Source organism: Colias croceus, chromosome 29, assembly GCF_905220415.1.
Source record: "Colias croceus chromosome 29, ilColCroc2.1".
Lineage (NCBI taxonomy): Eukaryota > Metazoa > Arthropoda > Insecta > Lepidoptera > Pieridae > Colias > Colias croceus.
Genome location: NC_059565.1, coordinates 2,043,359 through 2,070,635, shown reverse-complemented (window position 1 = coordinate 2,070,635; position 27,277 = coordinate 2,043,359). Strand labels below are relative to the sequence as shown.

The following is a 27,277-nucleotide window of genomic DNA, read 5'->3' as shown; positions in this document are numbered from 1 at the left end:
TTCCATACAAACGCGAAACAACAAAAGTAAGTACACTAATATTTATAAACTAAGTTTTTCGGATTAAAAAGCCGTTCAAGTTTGTATATGTATTGTTTATTGCATTTTCCTACTATTACACTCACTATTTAAATAGCTTGTTTCATATTTGTAAGTCATTTTCTACCCAAAAAATAAGAAATAAAATACCGCCGTAATACGATACAAATTTTATAGATTAATCCTAATACGGTGGCATAACTCCGAAATAGGAAAAATACTGGGCATGTTTAATTGTTTATAACTTTAATTTTATTTACTTATTGAATTAATTCCAAGATTATTTGGAATAATTATTAATCTGATAAATTAGAAACCATATTCTGCGGTATGTTTTCTTAATTAGAAATCCAGTTAAATATGAAAATGGTTGAGTACAAAATGTTTGTTTCTTAGAAGGGGTAAAAATAGGAAGGTGTATTTTAATGTATCACAAATCATTTATTTTGTATAACTGTTGATTTGAGTTTTACACATCTGAGCCAAAAAACTGTTAACATTTGATTAAGCATTTACATTCTCTTGTTTATCGAATTTTTGATGGGTCAGAATTAGGATTATTAAAAACACGAGTAGTGTTCCTATTACGGTGGTAGATATTTCCAGGTAACTCTGTATTAGGTTATATATGATCTCCTATTACGGCCCTATTTCATAGAACTTAAAATTACCAGATTTAGGGTTGCGTAAATAAATAAGAAGTTTTGTGTCTTTTTTTGTGGATTCTTATTTGATATGCGTGTTTTTTTTTCCGATAAAACTAAAAGCATAAATGAAACACATTAAAAGTGAATCAACGTAATCAAACCAATGGTTAATGAATAAAAAACTTACAATTTACTTTACTAACACATTCCTATTATTTAACAAATATTATTTGTACGGAACTTCAATGTATATAATATCTGACCCTCCGTATTAGGAGCCGCCTACCGCAGTATTAGGCTCTGACCAAAATCATACCTCCGTATTAGGGAAAATCGACATGACTATTTAAATATTTTTTTAAAATAAGAAATATCATGAAAATAAACATAGACTCAACAGCAATACAAAATTTAAGTTCCACTTTTAACGATAAAGTGGTTTGGCACCTTTAGAAAGACTTACAAATGCTTATTTTTGATACTTACTTTCAAATGTTGCGAAATACCTCCGTATTAGGTGCTTTTACCTTATCTATTAAAAAATATCCGTTGCGTAGTTTTAAAGATCTACCTAAGCATGCACAACTAGACACAGAGGGCGGAAAGCGACTTTGTTTTATAGTATATCTAGCTTCCGCCCGCAGCTTCGCCCGCTTCGTCTGAAACCTAATAAACTATATACTAAAACCTTCCTCGAGAATCACTGTATATTTTAAAAAAACGCTATAAAAATCCGTTGCGTAGTTTTAAAGATTTAAGCATACATAGGGATATAGGGACAGATAAAGCGAATTTGTTTTATTAGTGAAGTGATTTTTGTATGCATTATACATTAATAATTTACCAATGAAGCAGAAAGGTAAGGAGGAACAAACATGTTAATATTCATATGAATAAACACATAAAAAGGAAATCAAATCTTTTCTCGTAATAACGATAGATGATTTTCGGCTCCTACTTAATTTTTAAAGCAAATAAGTTAGATGTAAATTTGTCTTTAATATTAATAATAAAGTTGTTAGAATTACTACTTATTTGCCAATTTTTTTATTAATGTAGAGAGTATAATAGACAATAATTCATTACTAATGTTACAAAGCGGAAGACTAACATATTAAGTGATAAGAGTAACGCAGAACTACGTTTGCCGGGACAGCTAGTATAGCATCACGCTACGACCCATAGGAGAGAAGCAATCAATAAAAAGTGTTATAAAAAGATAATATTTTATACTTATGATAGTTTTGTAATGGAGTTTCGTGGAAGCTAAATCTTAGGTTAGTCTTGGGCTAGCCCTGGCCATGCAACGGTTTGGTAGTTTATTTCAAATAAAATGGATAAAAACATACACACGACGTGAATTAAATATGTAGAATTGCTTCATTTAAATCTGTTTCTTTTAACTAGGTACTTTAAAGTTGTGCATTTACCAAAAAAAGTATTGAATATCAAAGGGACTTTAAATTTTAATTATTTTTATATTATAACTAGCGGTCCGTCCCGGCTTCGCCATACATGTTTACGTTTTCTCTACATAAGAACCATCCTCGTACTTCAAGGAATATAATAAAAAAAGAATTATCGAAATCGGTTCAGCCGTTCTCGAGTTATGCGCTTACCAACACATTTTGCGATTCATTTTTATATTTATTATAAGATTTATGTTTGTGTCTGTCACAAAGATAAGGTAATACAAAGCAAAATACATAAATTACTTTACTTAATTAATAAAATTCTAGCACAATAATTAAAAATCAATATAAATAGATAGCAGAAGGATAGCAGTGAACAGATTTTGAGGAAATTTTTGAAAAACAAAATTCTACATCTGATACTGCCTAATTTATAAATATTATTATTACCCCATTTGAGAATTGAGTATGAACTATTTGTTCAATAAGAAATTGAAAAACAATTCTTATAATTTTCAGGAGTAATTAATGAGGATTTCGAATAAATAAAACGAACAAATTATTATGTAAACCTCCATTTATTAATTAATCCTAATCATACAATCAGAAATAACATCAATATATACTACACATATTGACTAAATAATTCATCGATTTTTGTGTAAAATTTTATATAAAAATAAACTTATTTTACTAATACCAATTATATTAGAGAGTCGACCATTTTGGCGAATCAACCCAAGATGGTCAAAAGTCTAATGAAAAAAGAACGTCAAAAATACTTTTCTTAAATACGTTGAACTTATAAAATAACAAAATGGCAGTTTTTTTACGCTAAGCCGTTATACATACATACAATCTTACATGATATTTAATATAACCTACATATTTACATCAGATATAAATAGAGAAATATCGTTTGTCGAATTCGATTTTGATTTTACATTAATTTCGGTAACTCGCTAGGAACTGAGTTATTATGTCGAATATGTCAAAAATGTCGAAAATGTCAAAAAATGTCGAAAAATATGGCACTGGTTTATTGTTATATTTATTTGTTCTCCAAGCACTTGCATGTAGAAGTATGGGAATGTGCGCCTACAAGTTCAGAGAAACTTGGGTTGAAAGTAACGCCTGGGGCTACGTATTGTGGGTTAGTACCACTACCAGACGTTTCGTAGGTGATAATCTGTGGTTTAGTGGTATAGGTGATGATTTTTGGCTTAGTCGTGTATGTGATAATCTTGGGTTTGGTGGTGTAAGTGATAATTTTAGGCTTAGTGGTGTAAGTGAAGATTTCGGGTTTGGTCGTGTATGTAACGATCTCAGGTTTCGTGGTGAAAGAAATGATCTTCGGTTCGGTTTGGAAAACTTTCTTCTCAGAATACGTCGCACTATACGCATTGCTTGTAATTGGAGATTTGATTTGGCTGTTGAAGTCTGCTGATTCGAAACCCGTTCCGAACTTTCCAGAAGCAAATTGACTCAACTGTCCAGATCCAAATTGGCCATTAGCAAGCCCTTCATTTTGTCCTTGTCCTTCGAAACCGAACTGTCCTTTACCAGACACAGCAAAACCTTTGACTCCTGTGAAACCAACTCCTTGAGACCCAGAAATAGCCCCTTGGTTCTTAACACCCCCAAATTGTGTCACACCGCTTCCAAACTGGGCTTTACCGAATTGCGAAGTTTTAACAGCACCTCCAAATTGGCTGGTTTTTATTCCGCTACCAAATTGGCTTCCTTTAACTCCACCGTTGATTTGTCCAGTATATTTTCCTGTAGTAACTTTGGTGTATTGAGAGAAACGCACGCTTTCGATTAGACCGATCGCCCATTCGTACCATTCTAGGTCGAATTTGTAGAACGATGCTATTTGATTGCCGACTTGACAACCTGTGGAAGGAGGAATATCATTAATATTATTAATCATTGAAAGAATCATTAAACAGAGGATAATCTTTAGAGGTACTTTACTAAAAACACATGTAATTAGTTTGATATTTCTACAGATTAAAGGTCGTAAGCAAATTGTATTTCTAGTAAGTTCAGTTGCATTTTTTAGGTAGCTATCACAATCCAATTTGTAACGTTTCATATTCATTTCATAAATAAATATTTCAGGACAATTTTCACACACGGCACGATCTGATCCCATACTAAGCTTTCGCTTGTGTTATGGAAACCAGATGGCTGATAAACATACATATATAATTTTAAATAAACACATATAGATAATCAAGACCTAGGCACAGATCTCACAAATATTTGCCCCGGGTGGAAATCGAACCCACGACCTCTGGCTTGGAAGGCAGGGTTTCTACCAACTAAGCCAACCGGTCAATAAAATATATATTTATGAATACTAACCTGAATCCCAAGAGTAAACTCCTCTCATCACGTATCTACCGTCACCGCTTGTGCAGGCGAGAGCGCTCCCAATGTCCACCTGGAATATAAATACAATATAATATTTGTACATAGATAAAATTATTAACTTAACACATATTATATGAATCTTTACTAATATTATAAAGCTGAAGAGTTTGTTTGAACGCGCTAATCTCAGGAACAGTATCTTGGCTAGGCTCTATATCTTGACACTAAGGCTCAGTATCTTGAGCCCTTTAAGAATAAAAAAATGCGTTTTACGTAATAAAGGCAAGTAGTTAGGTATTTATACGAAATTACTTGTTTAAAATTCAAGAATATTTCAGGATTGCTAAAAATCAACGTCTAAGGGGGTAGGAAATGGTCAGAATGTTTCTATGGTCCGTTTTTGTTATTGTATATAATATTAGCGTTCCCCCCCCGGCTTCGCCCGTGGTACATGTTTATGTTTTGTTTCCATAAGAACCATCCTCGTACTTCAAGGAATATTATAAAAAAAGAATTATCGAAATCGGTCCACCCCTTCACGCGTGATGCTGTGAGTCACAAAAATGAAACCCGTTTGAACCCCACTGCCTGTGACCAAGGAAAGCGGGTTTCATTTATATATATATATATATATATATATATATAGATTATGTCCATAATAAACGTATTTTCTTTCTTTCTATATACGTACGTATACTACCAAATCTTACCTTGCAAATATTATTCAACGGGTTGGTAGGCTGGCCGCACACGCAGGCATCTTCGTTGTACTGTTCTAGCAAATGCGGGTAGTCGGAGGAAAGCTTGGCTTGGCACTCCCCAGGGTTGATGAGAGACACGTTCATACTGTGCATGATTGCTCCTTCGATGTGCGCTGCAAATAAGTTTTATGTTACTACTAATGTAATCTATACTAATATTATAAAACTGAAGAGTTTGTTTGTTTGTTTGAACGCGCTAATCTCGGGAACTACTAGTCAGATTTGAAAAATTCCTTCGGTGTTAGATAGCCCATTTATCGAGGAAGGTTAAATGCTATATATATCATCACGCTACGGCTAACGGGTGGAGCCACGGGGGTGAAATCGCGCGGAGCAGCTAGTAAATAATAATAGTTACTACTACTAATATTATAAACTAGCGGTTCAGCCCGGCTTCGCCCGTGGTAGTTACGTTTTCTCTTCATAAGAATTCCTCGTACTTCAAGGAATATTATAAAAAAAGAATTAACGAAATCGTTTCAGCTTTTCTCGAGTTATGCGCTTACAAACACATTTTGTAATTCATTTTTATTATGTACTAGTGGTCTGCCCCGGCTTTCCCCGTGGTAAATTTTGACGAGATTATAGTTTATACGAATATACGCATATATTTGTTTATTACGCTTTCACGCAAAATCCGTAGAACCGATTGTCATGGCATGGCTTACACATAGTAGGGAGTTTTATCCCGAAAAACTCATGGGAACGGGAACGTGCGCGAAATGAGTAATTTTTATAAAAAATGCTTTTTTTCCCTATTCTTTTGAATATAAAGTACGTGTTCCATAAAGCCCTATTAAATACAATATCAATAAACCAATCATAAATAAATTTAAAATCTACCTCATGACGCAACATATTTACAATGCCTATAAAATTTTAGTGCCTTCGTCAAAGTATTAACACTTATTTAATGCCTGGAATCTTCTAAAAATGCATAAATTACCAACTATTTTGACGGTCACTTTGTTTTGTTAAAACGAGGTTACTTGTAATAGAAGGCTATAATTATTAAGGTTCAAGAACCTAACCTAGTGTTTAATTTTAAAACTGAATAAAGTATTGAATTTGGTGAAAAATATGTTGTTGTTGCATGGTTACCGGGCAAGAGGTAGCCCATCCTATCCTTCCTATTTCCTACTATATCACTACATATTATTATAAAACAAAGTCGCTTTCTCTGTCCCTAATGGCCCTTTGTATGCTTAAATCTTTAAAACTACGCAACAGATTTTGATGTGGATTTTTAATAGATAGAGTTATTCAAGAGGAAGGTTTTAGTATATAATTTATTTGGATTTAGACAAAGCCGGCGAAGCCGCGGGCGGTAAGCTAGTAATATTATAAATGCGAAAGTTTGTGAGGATGGATGGACGTTTGTTACTCTTTCACGTAAATACTGCTGAACCGATTACAATGAAATTTAGCATACATATAGAGAGTAACTTGGATTAACACATAGTATTAGTTTTATCCCGGAAATCCCACGGAAACGGGAACTGTGTGGGTTTTTCTTTAAAAACGCGGGTGGAAAACTAGTATAGAATATCTCTGAAGACAATCTATTTTTACTATCGTCTACCAAAATTAATTCCAAACCATGACAAAACACACGACCCTGTAACATTGCGAAAATCCTTAAACTATGCTAATTTCTATATTCCTAAGCTCAAATATTTAATACCTAGGTTTATGTTTGAATTTGTTATTCAAATTTAACGATGTCTATGTATGTATGTTGAATTTTACATGAGACAAACACACCCACTCGAGTGCTTTTATTATATTTTATGTAACCTTTATCATACTGTCTAGCCATATATACTTTTTTATAGCTGTGCTCCGTGGTTTTACCCGCATTGTTCCGCTCCTGTTGGTCTTAGCGTGATGAATTCGTACATAGCTAAAACCTGTCTCTTTAATCACTATTTATCAAAATCTGTTGCGTACTTTTAAAGATTTAAGCATACATATTATGACAATAGGGATATAGAGAAAAATACTTTGTTTTATACTATTTAGTGATTATTATTATTTTATCACTAGTTTATGCTCCTGGCAATTGTCCAAATAACGCAAAATTCAAAAGAAAGTACACTCGAAATTGAAGTTAAGAGTCCATCAAAATATCAATGAAAATTGCAACAAAATCGGTTAAGCTGTTTCTGAGATTAGCGTGAATAAACTCATGAACACTACTTATGCTCTTTTTATCGTAACAATAAAAGCACTAACTCTGTGATAATACTATTTCTTATTCAACATGCAATAAAGACATATTCTTTGGAGTGAAAAACTCCTATAATTCTTCTGTAAAATTTCAAGATCGATTCATGGCAATACCGTCACGTCATGGAGTAAGACGATTTTGGTACCTATATATGAATGTTGCCAAAGAAGTTTCACTTCTGACACGTGTGCTCAGTACACACGCTCTATTTTTTTTAAATTGTGAAATACGAAAACCAAAGAGTCCTTCAATATTTTCATCACCATTAATCAAATATTTTTCTATCAATTAAAAATGCAATTAATAAAATTGCTTAACAATATGATTGACCTCACTTGTAATGTTTGTTTTAGTAATACGACTTGAAGAATTATGGAGATGTGCTTTATAATATTTCTTTTGTTGAAAAATATGCATTTCAATCAATCATTGTTAAGGTTAAATAAAACTTTTAATTATAAATTCAATTCTTATAAAAATAAATGTTTACGAGTTTAGTTACCTACCTACCTAAAAAGTATTATAAAACAAAGTCGCATTCTCTGTTCCTATATCTCTATGTCTCTACATAGTAAACTCTTTTTACTCTATACTAAAGCTGAAGAGTTTATTTGTTTGTATGTTTGAACGCGCTAATCTCAGGAACTACTGGTCCGATTTTAAAAATTCTTTCGGTGTTCGATAGCCCATTTATCGCTGAAGAATGAAGAAGACTAGGTGTATAATATATAGCCTTCCTCATTCTTATATCAATCTAGTAAATAATATATATCTCTTATTTCGTTTATCCATTAATATAAGGATGCAGCAAGTGAAGATAAAAATAATTAGGTAGTTGTGCAATGGCTTGAAAACAATCAAAACCAGTTGGTCAACTTGTCGGGACGAACCCGATTGAGTAGCGTCAGCAAAAATGTTTCCGTTTAGTTTAAATTAATCTATACTAATATTATATAGCAGAAAAGTTTGTTTGTTTGAACGCGCTAATCTCAGGAACTACTGGTCCGATTTGAAAATTATTTCGGTGTTAGATAGCCCATTTATCCAGGAAAGCTATTATATTATATCATCACGCTAAGACCAACAGGATCGGAGCAATGCGGGTGAAACTGCGGGGCACAGCTAGTAAGTTATAAACAAAATTTATGTAGCTAAATATGTAGCACAAGAAATTGACATAATTTTAGAAGAGCAACTATTATAATTATGGAGTTTCTCGCCGGTTCATCTCCGTAGAAACTGCTTTCCGAATCGGTGAAAAATCGTAAAACTATTATATAATACTAGCTTACCGCCCGCGGCTTCGCCCGCTTTCTCTAAAACGATTTGAGATTTAAACTATCCTATCTCTCAAGTTGGATCGAACTGCACATGGTGTGCGAATTTTATTATAATCGGTTAAGTGGTTTAGGAGTACATTGAGGACAAACATTGTGACACGAGATTTATATATATTAAGATTATAACGATTCAAAAGTGCTTATAGAATAAGTCTAATCACTACATGGTACATGGTATAAAACAAAGTCGCTTTCTCTGTCCCTATGTCCCTTTGTATGCTTAAATCTTTAAATCTACGCAACGGATTCTGATGCAGTTTTTTTTAATAGATAGAGTGATTCAAATTTCAAGAGGAAGGTTTTAGTATATAATTTATTAGGTTTAAGACAAAGCGAGCGAAGCCGCGGGTGGTAAGCTAGTCCAAAATAAAAACAATTTACATATATTAATACAAATTACATTAACTTAAACCAATCATATTTTCTTTGCCAAATTTTAGTTTCAAATATCAAGTAGCCATTTTCAACTACTTAGCCAAAAACATTTAGGTACCCATAACCAAACAAAAATCACGAAAAACTGATGTCATCGATGTTTAATATAGAACTAGACTTAACCTATTGTAATGTATTGTCAAGGCCAAACCAAATTTGCATACAAACATACAACATGAATAAATTTATTTATAATGACTAAAGTTCGGTAAAAAAATGTAGCTGACCATTTGCGGTTTATTTTATTTATTACAGACCTTAGTTTTACAACTACAAGTTGTCTATATGATAATGAGTAGAGATGTCCCGACTAGTCGGCGACTAGTCGGTAAAGCCGACTATCCGGCCACTATTGTAGTCGTCGATTAGTCGGCGACTAATTGGCAAAGAGCGCCGACTATCCGGCTTTTTACGTAGTATGTATTTCTCAATGAAAAATAACTACATGAAATAAAAACCTTAATTATATATTATTTTATTTTTATTTTATAATCAGTCTTATACATTATAAAATGTAAAGCAATCTTTCCTTTGGTAATCAGTTTTTAAAATTACTTGCTTGTAAAAAAAAACATAATTATGACATTTATTGAACAAAATTAGTTCCTATCCTAATTAACATAAAAAACAACATAATATCTTCTTATCTTCAATGAACATTTATAAGTTTTTCTTATTATTTAAATAAAAAGTAGATTTAATAAATTAACAAACTCAGTTATATGTATTAAAGCAAGAAAATATTTTTTTACCCTAAAACACCGCTCTCGACCATTACACAAGCAAAAATGAAGGAAAAATGCGAAGTAAACAAAACATGTTCCGACACGCTCGCAGGCGGTGTATGCGATTGTGCGCGAATCAGCCGTAAACGAAGCGTTACGGAAATCCCCGAAACCGTAATCGGCTTAGCCGACTAGTCGGTATTATTACAACCGACTAATCGGCTAGTCGGCTAGTCGGCAAAAGTCATAATCGGCACATCACTAATAATGAGACCCACGCTTGACCATTATTTAAATTAAGATATTGATGTAATTTTGCAAGAAATTCGCACGGTTCCAGCATTGTATGTTTTCTAAAGGTCAATATATAGAAAAGCAATTCGTTAATGGGCGAATTTAAATACCTAAATATAATATAGGTATTTACTTTTGATATTTAAAACATCCTTTCGTGTCACAATGTTTGTCCTCAATGGACTCCTAAACCACTTAACCGATTATAATAAAATTCGCACACCATGTGCAGTTTGATCCAACTTGAGAGATAGGATAGGTTTTATCCTGCAAATCCCTCGGGAACGGGAACTATGCGGGTTTTTCTTTGAAAACGCGGGCGAAGCCGCGGGCGGAAAGCTAGTATCTCTATAAAAATTATCACTGCTAAATACTTTGAAAAGAGTAATTGCTGTTTTCTTTCTTCTACTATTTTTTTAATTTGTATCTAATATAATCACATACTAATTAATAATAATAATTTAAAAATATCGTAAAGGAGTCAAAACATACCATCGCACCCAAATATTAAAATACGCAAAGAATTCATAATCATATTTGTCACCAAATAATTAATATTCAATGTTAAATATGATCACGGTCACTTGTATGATCTGTGTAGTGGTGATGTTGAGTAAATAAAAGTTAAGGGTTGCCACAAAAAAATTGGAAAGCAAAAACGCTCGACAACAGTAAGAACTATTTCATTCATGTATCTGACTTATATGATACTAGCTTTCCACCCATGGCTTCCCCCGCGCAGTCAAAGAAAAACCCGCATAATTCCCGGTCCCGTGGATTTTACGTGGATAAAACTTATCCTATGTCCCGGAGTAAAAAGTAGCCTATGTCCTTTCTCGGGTATCAAAATATCTCTATACCAAATTTCATGCAAATTGTTTCAGTAGTTAAGGCGTGATTGAGTAACAGACAGACAGACAGACAGAGTTACTTTCGCATTTATAATATTAGTATGGATTATACTTTTACGTGTTTTGACGGAAAACTCGTTATTTATATATGTCATTTTCTCTCAACTCAATAATCAGAGTATCAAAAGCGCAAAACCAAATCACAACAGAATATAAAACAGTGTCTATCTGTCCGCATAGATCTGTCTAGCTTAGATCTTTAAAACTACGCAACTGATTATGAAGCGGTTTTTTACTATATAGAGAGGTTCTCAAGGAAGGTTTTAGTATATAATTTATTTTTGACAAATTGGGTGAAACCGCGGGCAAAAAGTTAGTAGTATATAAAACATGATTTTGACAACCCTAATAATGATAGACGAGTCATCGACATGATGTTTTCCTTCTTGACAGTATACTTCAACTAGTATAGTCACGAAAGATAAATAAAAAGATACATTGTTAGTAAAACGTGTTTTCAATTTATTAATTGATGTAAAATTGTACCCTAACATATTTTTTATTATCATATTTACAATATTTACCGGTCTATGAGTCAACCAATTTTTTTATAATGATCAAATTTGGCATTTAATTTATATAATTTACGACTAACTTTGATTTTTTACTTGAATATATTTTTAATATAACATCATATTTTATCTACAGTAAAGTTAATAAAATGCATAATATATACACCCAAATCTAGTAACCTCATAAAAAATAAAACATTTATATACATAAAAAAAGAAAATTAAAAATATTTTTTTTTGCTGTCGCTATTTTCGACACTGACCTACAAAATAAGACTCGCACTTTCTTTTGCCTTTTCGTATCAATAACAATACAATTTTGACATAACACTTATGTAAACACAATAATTGCTATTTTACAGGCTTTTTGAATATTTTTCAATTTCAAACTGAACAGCTATATTATTTGTTGACCGTACTTTTGAAAGGACAATATAATTTGATTGTTATTTTTGTATACTATCGTTGAAAAATAAATATTTTTTGTAATACATAAATTGCTACGCAAATATAGATGAAGTTTTCACAGACGTATAGTTTAGAGATCAAACGAAATATCTGATTCAATATAACATTTTAACGTTTGAATTTCCTATTTTCCGACTAACTTGGAAAAATACCTGTACTATGGAAAAACTCAAAGAAATCCATACTAATAATAATAATTATAAATGCGAAATTAGCTCTGTCTGTCTGTTTGTTACTCAATCACGCCTAAACTACTGAACCAATTTGCATGAAATTTGGTATGGAGATATTTTCATACCCGAGAAAGGAGGCTACCTTTTATTGCGAAATATGTACCACGGGTGAAGCCGGGGCGGACCACTAGTATGATATAAATATAGAAAACCGGATATTTTTCAATTATAAATTTACAAGCGAAGCCGCGGGTGGATAGCTAGCAGTACATAATACGTAATTTATTATTTTGACATTTCAATATTCTTTTGACGGCAAAACCTTTTGGCCACAGGTTAATAATTTTGTCATTGACAATTCACATAAATTAAAACTATGTTTTTTTGTAAACAATAATGAAACAACTATAATTAATATTCAATTTTGATTTTTTAAAAGTACCTAAGTCTTAATATTCAATATTTTTAATAATTCGTATTAAGATTTATGCGATTATTTTACATAATGTAGGTAAACACCAATTGACAATTAAAACTAAGCAAAAAAAATGTTAACTTAACTCATAACTTAATAAAACTTACGTGACGTGGTTTATACGTTAAGTAAATAGTCAAGTTAGTTCTGCTTAAACCCAATTTTCCACGTAAAGGTTACATTTACATGCCAAGTATACTTAGATAATATTTATTACAAGATGTCTCTATATATATATCTATAAAATTCTTGTGTCATAGTGTAATTCCTAAATAGCTTGAGAGATTTTTAACACGTTTTTATAAGCTTCACCTGTATGTGTTTGTATGTAACTGACTCCTTTAGACTCGATTTTGACTCATTTAAACGGACAGATTTAATTCAAACTTTGTACACTTATCAAGGATCGGTGATAATATATTAATTATGAATTTTATTTAAGTGTGTTTTTTAAGTTTTTATGTTACCTATATTTATCTGTTTTTATATCAAAAGTCCGTTCGTTAAACACATTTTTAAAATGGTTGTTTAAAACTATATTTGACGAATAAGTGTTAACCCAGGATTGAATAATTAACCCTTATATTAGAGATAGTGATGTCCTATCAATAAAGAATTAACTGATAGTGATGTCCTAGCAAAATAACATTCATATTACAAGTTTATTTGATGCAATATTATTACGTAAATAAAATAATTCCGGGGTCAACGTGTGAAGATTGGAATTTATTTCGAAATATCACACGTAGTATGTAAAATAGCGGATGTGAAAACATTTATATTGACCAATTTTTCTATATAAATGTTACAAATATTTGCGAAACAGTGGTAAAAGATTAGAATATGTGTCAATTCTAGTTCTAATTCTAATAAAGAGGTGTTTTTAATGTTTTTCAAGAGCATGAAAATTTTACGGGCTCTATAATAATTAAAGTGGAAATATTTATTATCGTAAAAAGTAATGAATATTATTTAGTTTTCGGATTTAGTTATAAATTTTGCTAAATGCTAGATTGTCAACCTTATTAGCTTACCGTCCTATCAAAATAAAAACCTATTAAAAAAACCCGCATCAAAATCAGTTGCGTAGTTTTAAAGATTTAAGCATAAAAAGGGACATAGGGACAGAGAAAGTGACTTTGTTTTATATGTACTATGTAGTGATGTGCTGGAATTTGTTTTTAAATTTGCATAGTTTAGGACTTTTTACAATGTGTAAAAAAACACGAAATGTTATAGTTAGGATTTCCATGTAGAGTATTAGGGATGTTATACTAAATAAGATAAAGCACAGGATTACAGTGTTAGGGATTTGTTACTATGTACTAAATAATTAAAATAAACTAACCTTGCAATACAATCTTGCCCCATCCAGTCACGACACATTCGCCGGCACCATTGTAATACGCGTCCAAAGTATCTTCAGTACTAGGCAAGCAGATCGGGTTGATGTTCTTAGCCAATCTCAGGTTTTCGCTAAGTACTAGGATAGCAGCATCGTATAGAAGACTTCCACGGCGATAGAACGGGTGACGTAGGATCGTCTTGACTTGCACGATTTGGAAGGGAAGAGGTTCGTCGTCGATTCCCAGTTTCCATTCCCCGCCCTTGATGAGAACGTTCTTCGCGTCGAGGCTGCGGATTTGAATTTGGAATTTTGGAATGTTTTCTTTTTTTTTGTGGACGGCCAGGTTTTTTTTAAGTTCCGTAGTGTTTAGAAAAACTGGCTGTATGTTTCCAGAAAAAAAAACGTGTAAATTACACAGATACTTCATATTTATAATCTATGACATTGTTAATCGACATTTATAAATTTTATGTATGCCATTTTAGAATATTTTCGTTCACGAATATAAAATCAATAAACGAACAAAAAACGGAGGTTGATATATTGACTTAATAAACAAAATATCTGATTTATTTATTGATGATCTAGGACTGAATGAATTCGGGTATAATATTATTAAAACTACTACTTAATACTCAACACGTATCGATTGAATCTTCACTCAAGAGCTAGCACGCTAGAGCAACTTTTGTCTCCGCAACTATTTTGTCTCTTCCATCAACTGTATGGGGAGTTGCGTCGCTACGTGCGCGCACTTTCTTATTAGCCCATACAGTTGATGGGAGAGACTAAATAGTTACCGAGACAAAAGTTGCTCTTGCGCGCTAGCTCTAATAACATAACCTATTTTTTGCAGTTCCAGAGCTCTACACCAACAAACAGCTATATTATGTCCACTTACCCATCAACACAGGCAGCTGAAGTGACAACCACATCAGGTCTGGTGATCACACCACCGCACAGAAGGCTTCTGTTGGTCTGGAGAAGAACCATCGCTTGCCAGGGGATCTCTGCGAAGTCGGTTTCTAGGTCGTTCTTGTTGCCGTATGGTTTTTGGGGCTGGTGACAAAATTATAGATAAATAAAGTTGCTTTCTTTGAAATTGAATTTTTATTTCATACTATATTTTGGTCATTCGTTCATTTATTAATTTAAATATGTACAACAGATATAGTTAAAATTGCTTTTCTTTCGGACATGACGTGTGGTACATAGCAATACGTTTTCAGTTCATTCTTAGATCATTAATTCTTCGTTCATTCATTCTTTAATAAATAACTTAAAATCAATTTTATTTTATTATTATAATCATTTGAAAACGACTGGACGTATTTGCATAATGTATTGCTTTGTTTCATTTACTTCAATACGCTACCTAGCTCAGTCGTTTATAAGAAAGCGCGCGGTTTCACCCGCGTGGCTCAGCTCCTGTTGGTCTTAGCGTGATGATATATAGCCTATAGCCTTCCTCGATAAATGAACTGTCTAACACCGAATTAATTTTTCAAATCGGACCAGTAGTTCCCGAGATTAGCGCGTTCAAACAAACAAACAAACAAACTCTTCAGCTTTATAATAATAATAATTATTATTAGTATAGATTAGGTTTTAGACGAAGCGGGCGACGCCGCGGGCGGAAAGCTAGTATATTATACATCAGAAAAATGTTAGAAATATTACATACAAAAATGTATGAGTCATATACTGTTCCTAGTTATTAATCAGTAATCCATATAAATGTCATGTAAATACCAACTTGAGGTCAACAATACCATCATAAAGTATCGACATTTTTAATACATTGTTAGGCCTATTATATATTATTTTTGTTATGTTATAATCGAGAAGTGTAATAAATCCAAATTGACCTTCCTAATTATTAAGTGACCTTTACAAAAAGTGTGTGTAATATTATGGTTATTTTTATATAATGTTATGGAGATATAAATTATTCTAATACGAAGATATTGTAGTACGAGAGACCGCGGTGTGTTTGCTAATTTATCTAATCTTATGTATCTATAAAGTAAATTGTAGAGAATACACGTTTTTGTGTGGCTTTTTATTAATTCGTATTTGTATTTCCATTTTCGTCAATTTAAAATCGACTTGATGCTTAACAATAAAAAAGAAAGTGGAAATATAAGGACAAAAATTTATATTTATATTCATGTTTTTACAATAATTTTAGTTTTGAAAATAATAAATTATTTAAATAAAAGTTTTTCCATTTATCACTACACATGTACAATAACATGCCAAATCTACATCAATAGTCAAATTTAAGGACGCTATAACGTATTTTTACAAAAACACGCTGTTTTTCGGTACCATTTTAACTTAAAGCAATTACACGTGAGAACATAGTAATATCTTAATTTAAAGATAATATATTCAGCTCTACGTTCATCTTATAAAAATTGTACGACGTCATACAAAATTGTCGCTGAAATACGTTTTTTCCATCACAATAAACGCATAAAATGCAAAAAAATGGGGTCTAAACCGGTACCATTTTAGGAAAATTAAGAGCCTAATCTATCTTCTTAACTATATCTTATTGAGGGATATATAGTCCTTTATATATGGTGTAATTTTTATGAATCTAAATCAAAATTTTATTTCAATAATGAGCTAAATTAAAAATACTTGTCGATTTCTTCATACATTTTGTTCTCGCGGTTCGTCAGACCGCGCTCAGAAGCGCTCTTGGAAGGACGGGTGTATCGCTCCTCGTGCCAAAAATAAAAACGAAATAAAAAAGATTATTGTGCGTGCACTGTCTTTTTCGTGATTTGAAATATTTGATACTTTTTATGAGTAAACTGTATAAGTTTCATATTCCAATTATTTGTAATTTAAAATTATGTTTTTAAAATTACCTTGCCTGAGATCCTCTTTTTTATGGGTTGTTGAATAGATTGGTGGGGTAAAACAATTCAAGATGGCGTCGATGAAAATTTGGCTTTTTTTCGTGATGGGTGTCATTTTCATAGTTTTTGGGGTAGCTATTACCGAATATGAGGTCAAAACTGAAATCCAAGATGGCGCCGACGAAAATTTTACATCTTTTCGTCATGGGTGTCATTTTCATGGTTTTTGGGGTAGCTCTAGCTATTAACGAATATGAGGTCAAAACTATAATCCAAGATGGCGCCGACAAAAATTTTACAACTTTTCGTCATGGGTGTCATTTTCATGGTTTTTGGGGTAGCTATTAACCAATATGAGGTCAAAACTGAAATCCAAGATGGCGCCGACGAAAATTTTACATCTTTTCGTCATGGGTGTCATTTTCATGGTTTTTGGGGTAGCTATTAACGAATATGAGGTCAAAACTATAATCCAAGATGGCGCCGACAAAAGTTTTACATCTTTTCGTCATGGGTGTCATTTTCATGGTTTTTGGGGTAGCTATTAACCAATATGAGGTCAAAACTGAAATCCAAGATGGCGCCGACGAAAATTTTACATCTTTTCGTCATGGGTGTCATTTTCATGGTTTTTGGGGTAGCTATTATCGAATATGAGGTCAAAACTATAATCCAAGATGGCGCCGACGAAAAATTTGACATCTTTTCATCATGGGTGTCATTTTCATGGTTTTTGGGATAGCTATTAACGAATATGAGGTCAAAACTATAATCCAAGATGGCGCTGACGAAAATTTGACATTTTTCGTGATGGGTGTCATTTTCATGGTTTTTGGGGTAGCTATTAACGAATATGAGGTCAAAACTAAAATCCAAGATGGTCGTCGAATTTCAAGATCGCGTCATGGTAATACTGTCGCGTTATGGAGCAAGGCGGCGATTTTGGTATCTATGAATCTCGCCAAAGAAGTTTCACTCCTGACACGTTTTCTCGGCACACACGTTCTTTTTTATTTTATTCTCTTCGTTTAAATGTTTTAGATAAACTTTATTTTAAATAAAGTTTAGCGAATATATTTAAAGAATATATTTAAAGTTACTAATATCTGTCAGAATATTAACATGATTGCCACAGAGTTGCGTTTTATATTAAATTTCTAAATATGCATTTCAATGTTCTTTAAAATTGTTTTTTTTTAAGACTTTCTACAAAACTGTGGTTGTTAACGTTTTTGTTATTTTATTTAAGTTTACTTTAAAGGAGTAAGAAAAATATACCTAATTATCGACGGTTACATTGGGGATTTGGTAATAGCTGTCTCAAAAACCTTGAAAATGACACCCATGCCGAAAAGATGTAAAGTTTCGTCGACACCATCTTGGATTTTAGTTTTGACCTCATATTGGTTAATAGATACCCCAAAAACCATGAAAATGACACCCATGACGAAAATATGTAAAATTTTCGTCGGCGCCATCTTGGATTTTAGTTTTGACCTCATATTCGTTAATAGCTACCCCAATAACCATGCAAATGACACCCGTGACGAAATGATGTAAAATTTTCGTCGGCGCCATCTTCGATTTTAGTTTTGACCTCATATTGGGTAATAGCTACCCCAAAAACCATGAAAATGACACCCATGTCGAAAAGATGTAAAATTTTCGTCGGCGCCATCTTGGATTTTAGTTTTGACCTCATATTCGTTAATAGCTACCCCAATAACCATGAAAATGACACCCATGAAGAAAATATATAAAATTTTTGTCGGCGCCATCTTGGATTTTAGTTTTGACCTCATATTGGTTAATAGCTACCCCAAAAACCATGAAAATGACACCCGTGACGAAATGATGTCAAATTGTCGTCGGCGCCATTTTGGATTTTAGATTTGACCTCATATTGATTATTACTTATTTAATAGCTACTCCAACTCCTTGAAAATGACACCCATGACGAAAAGATTTCAAATTTTGGTCGGTGCCATCTTGGATTTTAGTTTTGACCTCATATTGGTTAATAGCTACCCCAAAAACCACCCACATTTGCAAATGTGTTTGCTACTTAGGAAAAGTTCATATTTAAAGATATACGTAATGTGAATGTGTGGTAACGAATTTAATTTATTTCATTCCGACTGTTTCTCGGAATAACATACATTTACTAAGAATTGCTTACAATGCCGGGTTTAATATATTGCCGGTAACATATAATATTATGTATGATAATAATTCTTAAAAAAGTATTTTATACATTTCTTAAAAAGCTTCGATATTGTATACAATAATACAATTCATATTCAAATTGTTGTAAAATAGTCACACTTTTTTAAGTTGGTTGAATACACTAAAATACTTATAAGGATCGTACCTACTAATAATAGTAACAAAATGAATTTTTAAAGTTCCCAGTAATCTTCTGGAATCAATTTCAATAAAAATATAAAAAAAAATAATATCAAGTATGAAGATGGTCTATAAAATGGAATGCGCTATGTTTACGTGAGCGCGATGTTCCCGCGAACCACGTGGCGACGTTAGATACCTAAATTTGAGTAACGCAGATTTGTGACAGCGTCCTTAACATATCGAACAAATATCGCAACGGTCTCTCGGACTATAAAGATTTCAAAACTACACGATCATTAGTCAATTTCGTAACTAACAGCTTAAATCTCATTAACTCCTGGTTAAATAGAGAGGCATCAATAATCGACCTTGAAATTATCATTCGTATAAAAATGACTAAATGGAAAGATTCAGGTGGAATTATTATGAAATATTGTTTATATTTTAAACAATTTTAAATAAATACTAGCCGTCCGCCCCCGGCTTCACCCGTGGTACATATTTACGTTCTCTCTACATATGAACATCTAAGATATGAACCATCCTCGTACTTCAAGGAATATAATAAAAAAAGAATTATCGAAATCGGTCCACCCGTTCTCGAGTTATGCGCTTACCAACACATTTTGCGATTCATTTTTATATATAAAGAAGATAAGTTTATCTAAACGAGTTTAACGAGAACTGTAAACTAACAACTGTAAAAATAATTTCTAAATATAAAATTGAGATTATTAACTATAATAAATAAAAAAAATAACTATCGAAATAAGTATCATTTTAATAACGAATTTAAAGTCTGATAATGAATATAAAACCTTATTAATAATTAATAAAAAAAATTAGCGCCACTACAAATTTTACAAAATAAAATTATTAAAACCATTTTTAAATATCCTTTTTTAACTTCTACAAATAAAATCTACGACGATACTAAAATAATGAATTTAAAACAATTATACTTTTATAATACGTGTATGTTCATCCACAAAGCGCTACATAAAAACATAAATACAAATATAATATTCTCAACATCAAATCGCCACTATCCTAATAGACGAGCTAGCTATCTTGCCCTCCCGAAGATCCGAACGAATTATGAAAGGCGAACGGCAACATACGAGGGAGCACGTTTCTATAACGGATTGCCAAGCAAATTAAAAAGTGTAAACTCATTCATTTTATTCAAAAAACAATTAGCGAAACACATCCTGGAAGACCACACGCTCAAACTTTGAATGCAATGAATGAGTACCTAACCTAAACTTATGTTTATAGTATTGTAACTTACTCAAAATTTTTAACTAACGAATGATATTTTTTATAAATACCTATGTTTAAAATTTAAGTTTCTCATGTAAGTGACTTAATGTCTTAATGGGAATAAATGTCTTTAAACCTAATAATCAATAATATGATAACGAGTTTAAATAGACGAAAGCATCGTCATATATACCTGATTTAATTACTTTAAAACAAACAGAATACATTATTGTTTTATGTTAATAATAAACGTGCTCATATAAGTTGAATTAAAGTTAATTTTAGCCTATATCATGTTCAAGATATTAAACGAATTCAAATAACTACTAAATACATAAACTGTAATAGGATTTTTTACACGTATGTGACATTTTTTCGATTAGAAAATTTCCTTTTACTTTTTTCAAAATTACATTCAAATATAACCCATTTTCGTGTAATATCATAACACTCACACATACACACACATACTCACATACTTCTAAAATAATGTATTAAACTTACGTTTAAGATACCGCACTGTCCAGCTCCGTTATATCTTTGAAGGAACACCCTTTGCACAGATTCTTGGTACTCATTCTCAACACCAAATCCTGATCCTTGAGAAACGGAGAAGCCCTGGCCCTGTGTGAATCCGGTACCGAAACCTTGAGAAACAGTCTGGCCTTCACCTTGCTCAATGTAAGATCCACCACCCTGAGATACAAGAGTGCCTTGGCCCTGGGTAACAATTTGGCCCTTTCCTTGTGAAACAATCTGGCCGTTTCCTTGCGAAACGAACTGACCATTTCCTTGCGAAACGAACTGACCATTTCCTTGTGAAACGATCTGGCCCTTTCCTTGTGAAACAATCTGGCCCTTTCCTTGCGAAACAATCTGGCCCTTTCCTTGGGAAACGATCTGGCCCTTGCCCTGTGAAATAGCTTGGCCCTGTCCCTGTGACACGAGTTGTCCTGATGCTTTGGAGAGGCCTTGCGCTTGGTTTATGATTCCAAAACCTTGCTGTTGTCCCTATGATAAAAAATTCCATGTTTAATATTAAATACAATTTTTCTTTTGTTTAAAAAAAAGAAATCTAATTGCAAGTAGAAACTGTCTAATAGTTGCTACTTGATACACATAATTATTTATAAAATGTTCAATTACATTCATAATATACAACTTGTTTGAGACTGTCATAATATTTTTTTTTTAAATATAACCTGCATAAAACAAAGTATCAGTTCATTTCCTATAGAACTTAATATAAAACAAGTAACAGATTGTTCAATGTAATAACTAATAAATAATAATTTAAATTGGCGATGAAGATGCGCGTAAATTACCCGCTAAATAGCCACAAGATTTATTGCTATAAAATACCGTTTCAAATGTCTTACCTATTTGCTTAGGAGTAAAATATAATACTTAGGAAATTGTGATTTTCAAGATACAGTCTATAATAACAATTTCTTAGCAATTTTCGTATTAATGTTATCATTGTATTTTTTGTTAACTATACATACTACGCCATTCATTATGTTTTGGTTATTGCATATTTGGTGTATGTATTATTAATACGATTCAAAAACGCTTCTTAAATAAGTCTAGTTGAAAAAATGTTTGGGTTTAAAAAAATCTGAGCATCTAAAACGCAACACTAACCTGTCCTCCGAGTTCGTACTGTCCGCTGCTTCCAAAACTGTATTGTCCTTTTCCTTGGCTAACGTATTGACCACCTCCCTGACCAACCAGTTGGCCTTGGCCCTGGCTAACGTACGAGCCCTGTCCCTGTGACACCAATTGGCCCTGTCCTTGAGAAACCAGTTGTCCCTGGCCTTGGCTTATGAGTTCTCCCTGCCCACCAGTAGCGATACCACCTTGTCCGAATTGTCCCTTTGAAAACGCGTTGGTTACTTGCGAACCAGAACCGATTTGTCCTAAAGTGAAAGAAAAATTATATAATTACTTTGAAATAGAACTGAATCCGGATCTACATAATGACAAGTGAAGGTAATTAATAAAATAATGCATCATTAAGCAACATCAAAGTTACTTTTTATTGAATAGCAATGTCACTTTGAATGGTATAATTAGACGACATCATAATGGTATTTAGTGATTCATAACAGGATGTCTCGGCTACTTGAGACCGCAATATTTGCAATTATTGTTATGTAACCGTACTTAGGTCACTTATTTCTTTACTATTGTCCCTACATTAGGATAAAATAGGTAACTGTGACATGATTAGTTTAATAAAACGGTTATGACGATAATATAATTTGCCAATTCGAACGAATACGATCCTAAAAGTATGAGAACTTTTTGGACAATTTTTATCAAATATCGTTTTATGACAGAGCACGAAAACGAGCACAAAGATCACCTGATGTTAAGAGAACGCCACCTATAACACCCACGACGTAGAGGTGTTACCTAGCCTTGTAGAAACGAATAAGTTTAAATCAATTTACCTGCGCCGCCAACAGCGATCTGTCCCCTGCCAACTTGCGAGTATTGTCCTTGCCCATTGACTGCGATTTGACCGTTTCCTAATTGCGTATATTCTCCCTGATCAACTACGCCAATCTGACCGTTCCCTAGTTGAGTAGCTACGCCTTGGCCAGCTACACCGATTTGACCGCGTCCAGCTTGAGCGAACTGTCCTTGTCCACCGAATTGACTTGCTCCCTGTCCCACTACACCAACTTGTCCTCTTCCTACTTGCGAGTATTGTCCTTGGCCACCGACACCTACTTGGCCAGCGCCGAATTGGTTAGTTTGACCTTGTCCAGATATAGCAACTTGTCCTCTTCCTACTTGTGAGTACTGTCCTTGGCCACCGACGCCTACTTGGCCAACGCCGAATTGGTTAGTTTGGCCTTGTCCGGCGATGCCAACTTGGCCTCTTCCTACTTGTGAATATTGTCCCTGGCCACCGACTCCTACTTGGCCTACACCGAATTGTGTCGCTTGACCTTGTCCAGAGATGCCGACTTGTCCCCTTCCTACTTGAGAGTATTGCCCTTGTCCACCGACACCTATCTGTCCTGCTCCAAACTGAGTGTTAGCTCCCTGTCCGACAACACCGACTTGTCCTCTTCCTACTTGACCGCCTACACCGACTTGGCCTACTCCTACTTGCGTGGCTGCACCCTGTCCGACTACACCGACTTGTCCCCTTCCGTATTGCCCTTGTGATCCGACACCGAATTGACCTCTACCGCCTTGGGCGAATTGTCCCTGGCCAGCGATGCCAACTTGACCCCTTCCGAATTGAGAGTATTGTCCTTGTCCAGCAGTTCCTATCTGACCGATTCCAACTTGGCTCACTTGTCCACGGCCTCCGAGGCCATACTGACCTTGCCCGCCTTTAGTAAATTGACCTTGACCGCCCTTGGTGAACTGTCCTTGTCCGGGTGTTTTTGAAACGAACGGAGTTACAGTTGTTGGGAATCGTGGAGTTGATCCGAACGATGGCACCGTTGGTTTGGGTGTTGTTCTGTTAAAGATAATATTTCTGTTATTAAATATACAATTAACATACAAAAATTACAGTATACATTAACAACATTCCAATGAACTAAATCCAGTTACATTTTAATGATTTACTTATCTTTCTAAACGGAAAACATATCAGTCATGAATACAACCAACAAATGAGTTTGATTTACAACTACATATCTACTAACGCCACCCTCAAAAATAATAATAAAGCTATCTCAAAAAATTTTAACTAAGAACTAAACCGAAAGGCACTAGATCCTCCTTATCTAGCATTCAGTTGTTAATTATCATGATAATCTGAACAAATTTAACCTCGATTTACCTGAAGTTACCGAAAAGCACAGATCCAGTGGTGGGTGGTGTCACAGGCCTGACGTTATTAGAACTGCCTCTGCTATCAGGTACGTATTTCCCGTCATTTCCACCGAACACTCCGGGCACCCATTTGCCAAGCTGGTTGGTCGGCCATGGGTCGGTGTAGTAGGGATCGCGGCAGCATTTGCCGATACGACCAGTTTCGATGTCTCTGCAGTCCTGGTAATTTAGAAATAATGTATAAAGATTAAATAAAATAAAATAATTTTGTGCTTAATATTGATATTATTGGTCTCACCACAAAACAATTTAAACACAGTTTAACTTTAAACCAGGGATCTGTCACTTTAATAGTTGTCTATGTGAAATACGACAAAACTAGAATAAAGAGAACCCGTGCTTAAAGTTAAACCCTGTCTAAAGTTTTTTGTGGTAAGACAGCATGTATTTTTTATTGTAGTAGGTACGTAAATGTAATAGAGAATAGACACATAATAATAATAAATTAACTTGCATTCAATGCAGTATTTTTTTTTTAAATGTATCATGATTGTAGACGTGACAAATGTTCCTTGTAAAATTACACATCGTTTATTAATATAAACTTAGTAGTTTAACACACTAGTACCCAATTATTATGTTATAAAAAGAACATATTATATTCCAAATGGAAAATGCAAATGCACATTAGAAAAATCTTCCTATCCTGAGCAATATGACACAACTTTTTCAATTAGTTCAGGATACATCGCCCATTTTTGCAAGTGACTAATTACTACTACTAACTGAATTTTTTTTTGTTCAATCTCAAGATAATTACCTAAATTATTCGAAAAAATATTTGTCCTACAAAATCTATGGTTGGTACAAAGAGTCCCCCTTTCCAAAGTGTATCGATAACGAGGTCATCATAAATGATTACTAACAAGCTGATTTTTTTGTTTTCACTTAGTTAATGTTTATATAATTCAACAGACATATTGTCCTACAAATTGCGTAATAAATATTTGAGAACCATCAAATCAAAAAATTTTATCCTTGTTATCTCTGTTAGCTACCACAATCGAGAGTTTTGTACACGAAATTATTCGGTGTCTCATCAAAATAAAGCTACAAACGGAAAATCAGCTTGATAGTAGTCACTTGCAAAAATGGGCGATGTATCCTGTACTAAATAGCATACCTTTAGAGTTACTAAGCCCAACACATATACATATATGGATTATAATTATTTTCTACATAGTATTCTAGTAAATTGAGTAACTTTTCAAACAGACAGACAGCGATGACATTATAATAAATGACTTGTATTCATTGAACTGCTGTCTAGAGTATGAGAAAATTAATAAGTACATTTCAATGTCCACACAGTCTTCAACATAGTCATTGACGTTATTTATCTTTTAAATAATTTACGATTATTACTACATACAAGTCTAACAATATATTACAAGTCTAATAATTCTTAAATAACGAATAATAAATAGTCTTTAAAATATAGGAAAATCCGTATTCAAATTTGGCTTTTAAACATAGAGAAAACATAAAAACATTCATTTAATTAAACTTGTTTTCGATTTTACAGAAAGATACTATTAATGTTTATTTAAACCAATTGAATAGCACTAAATGCAATACGCAAATATTTATAAACTACGAAAATAGAAAAGACAATGAAGGTGGGATCACAATTCATAATTATTTTTAAATAAAAAGTTAAAAGATGATTATAAAAATAGTGTAAAATTGTTATATAATAAAATAATTGATTATTTTAAACTATCGATGATATATACTCGTTGTGTGTGACAATAAATTATATTTTCTTGTTTTTTGTTTTTTTTAACAAATAAATATTATAAATGGGAATGTTTGTTTATTACTCCTTTATGCAAAAACTGCTACCGATTTTCATGAAATTTGGAACACACATAGAGCGTAACTTGGATTAACACATATCATAGTTTTTATCCTGAAAATCCCTCGGGAACGGGAACTATACGAGTTTCATCAATGCGGCGAAGCTGCGAGCGAAAAGCTAGTATACCTATATACCTACACAAAAGTATAAATAAATCGAAATTATAATTAAAAAAAAATTTAATTAACTCACAGTTAAAGGTACTCTATACGCGTCCTGGTCTCTTGTCAAAACGACAGATGTGTTGGAAATTACTCCTTCAGCAGTACAGAATTCAACTGGAGTACATTTGAGAGCAGCTGCGCAACCAGCGGGGATTTCATCTGTTGAAAAAAGTATAATAACTACCTTTTCTAATAGATAAAAACCGAAAAACAAGTGATAATAATAAAATAGATCTAAAACCAAAAGAGTAGAAGAAATTAACAGTTTATATATTAGGAGCTTGGATCGTTAAATGTATGTAGCAAATAATGGTGGAAAATAAACAATTTATTTATTATTATTATTTATTGTAATCGATGAAAGCCAAGGCGTTACTCCGGTATGGCAAAAAGACACGAGATCGAAACCTCGTGGTCGATTTTTTCTATTCATAAAAAAATGTCACTACAATACTATAAATCAAGAGCAACTATGGAGTTTCTTGCCGATTCTTCTCCGTAGATACTGCTTTCCGAATCGGTGGTAAATGTTAAAATATGTAATGACGTTTCAAAAGTGCTTCTAAAAGAAGTCTAATTGAATAAATAAATGTTTGAGTTTGAGTTTTGAGTTTGAATCTGAATAGTCATAGATAAATTTTAAATCTATATACTTAGTTGTGTTTGTTCAACAAAATTTTCGTAAGGAATACTTATTCGAATTTTAAAATGCATTGTTGATTATCTATTACAATATCTATCCTACTTCGCATTT

General features: G+C 33.0%; 1 protein-coding gene across 2 annotated transcripts in view; it reads right to left on the bottom strand.

Moving 5' to 3' along the window:
• Positions 1 to 2,657: 2,657 nt before the first annotated feature.
• LOC123704246 overlaps positions 2,658 to 27,277 on the bottom strand; it is a 64,059-nt gene continuing 39,439 nt past the window's right edge. The window contains exons 4-13 of one of the 2 annotated variants that reach the window (XM_045652548.1): positions 26,552 to 26,682; positions 24,446 to 24,657; positions 23,091 to 24,118; positions 22,279 to 22,553; positions 21,139 to 21,645; positions 15,051 to 15,208; positions 14,150 to 14,436; positions 5,188 to 5,351; positions 4,469 to 4,547; positions 2,658 to 3,994 (exon numbers count right to left, since the gene is read on the bottom strand). In XM_045652548.1, the coding sequence (XP_045508504.1) occupies positions 3,150 to 3,994; positions 4,469 to 4,547; positions 5,188 to 5,351; positions 14,150 to 14,436; positions 15,051 to 15,208; positions 21,139 to 21,645; positions 22,279 to 22,553; positions 23,091 to 24,118; positions 24,446 to 24,657; positions 26,552 to 26,682 (3,686 nt within the window). In that variant the 3' untranslated portion in view covers positions 2,658 to 3,149. The remainder of the gene's footprint in view (positions 3,995 to 4,468; positions 4,548 to 5,187; positions 5,352 to 14,149; positions 14,437 to 15,050; positions 15,209 to 21,138; positions 21,646 to 22,278; positions 22,554 to 23,090; positions 24,119 to 24,445; positions 24,658 to 26,551; positions 26,683 to 27,277) is intronic. The other variant, XM_045652549.1, reaches the window with a different exon arrangement.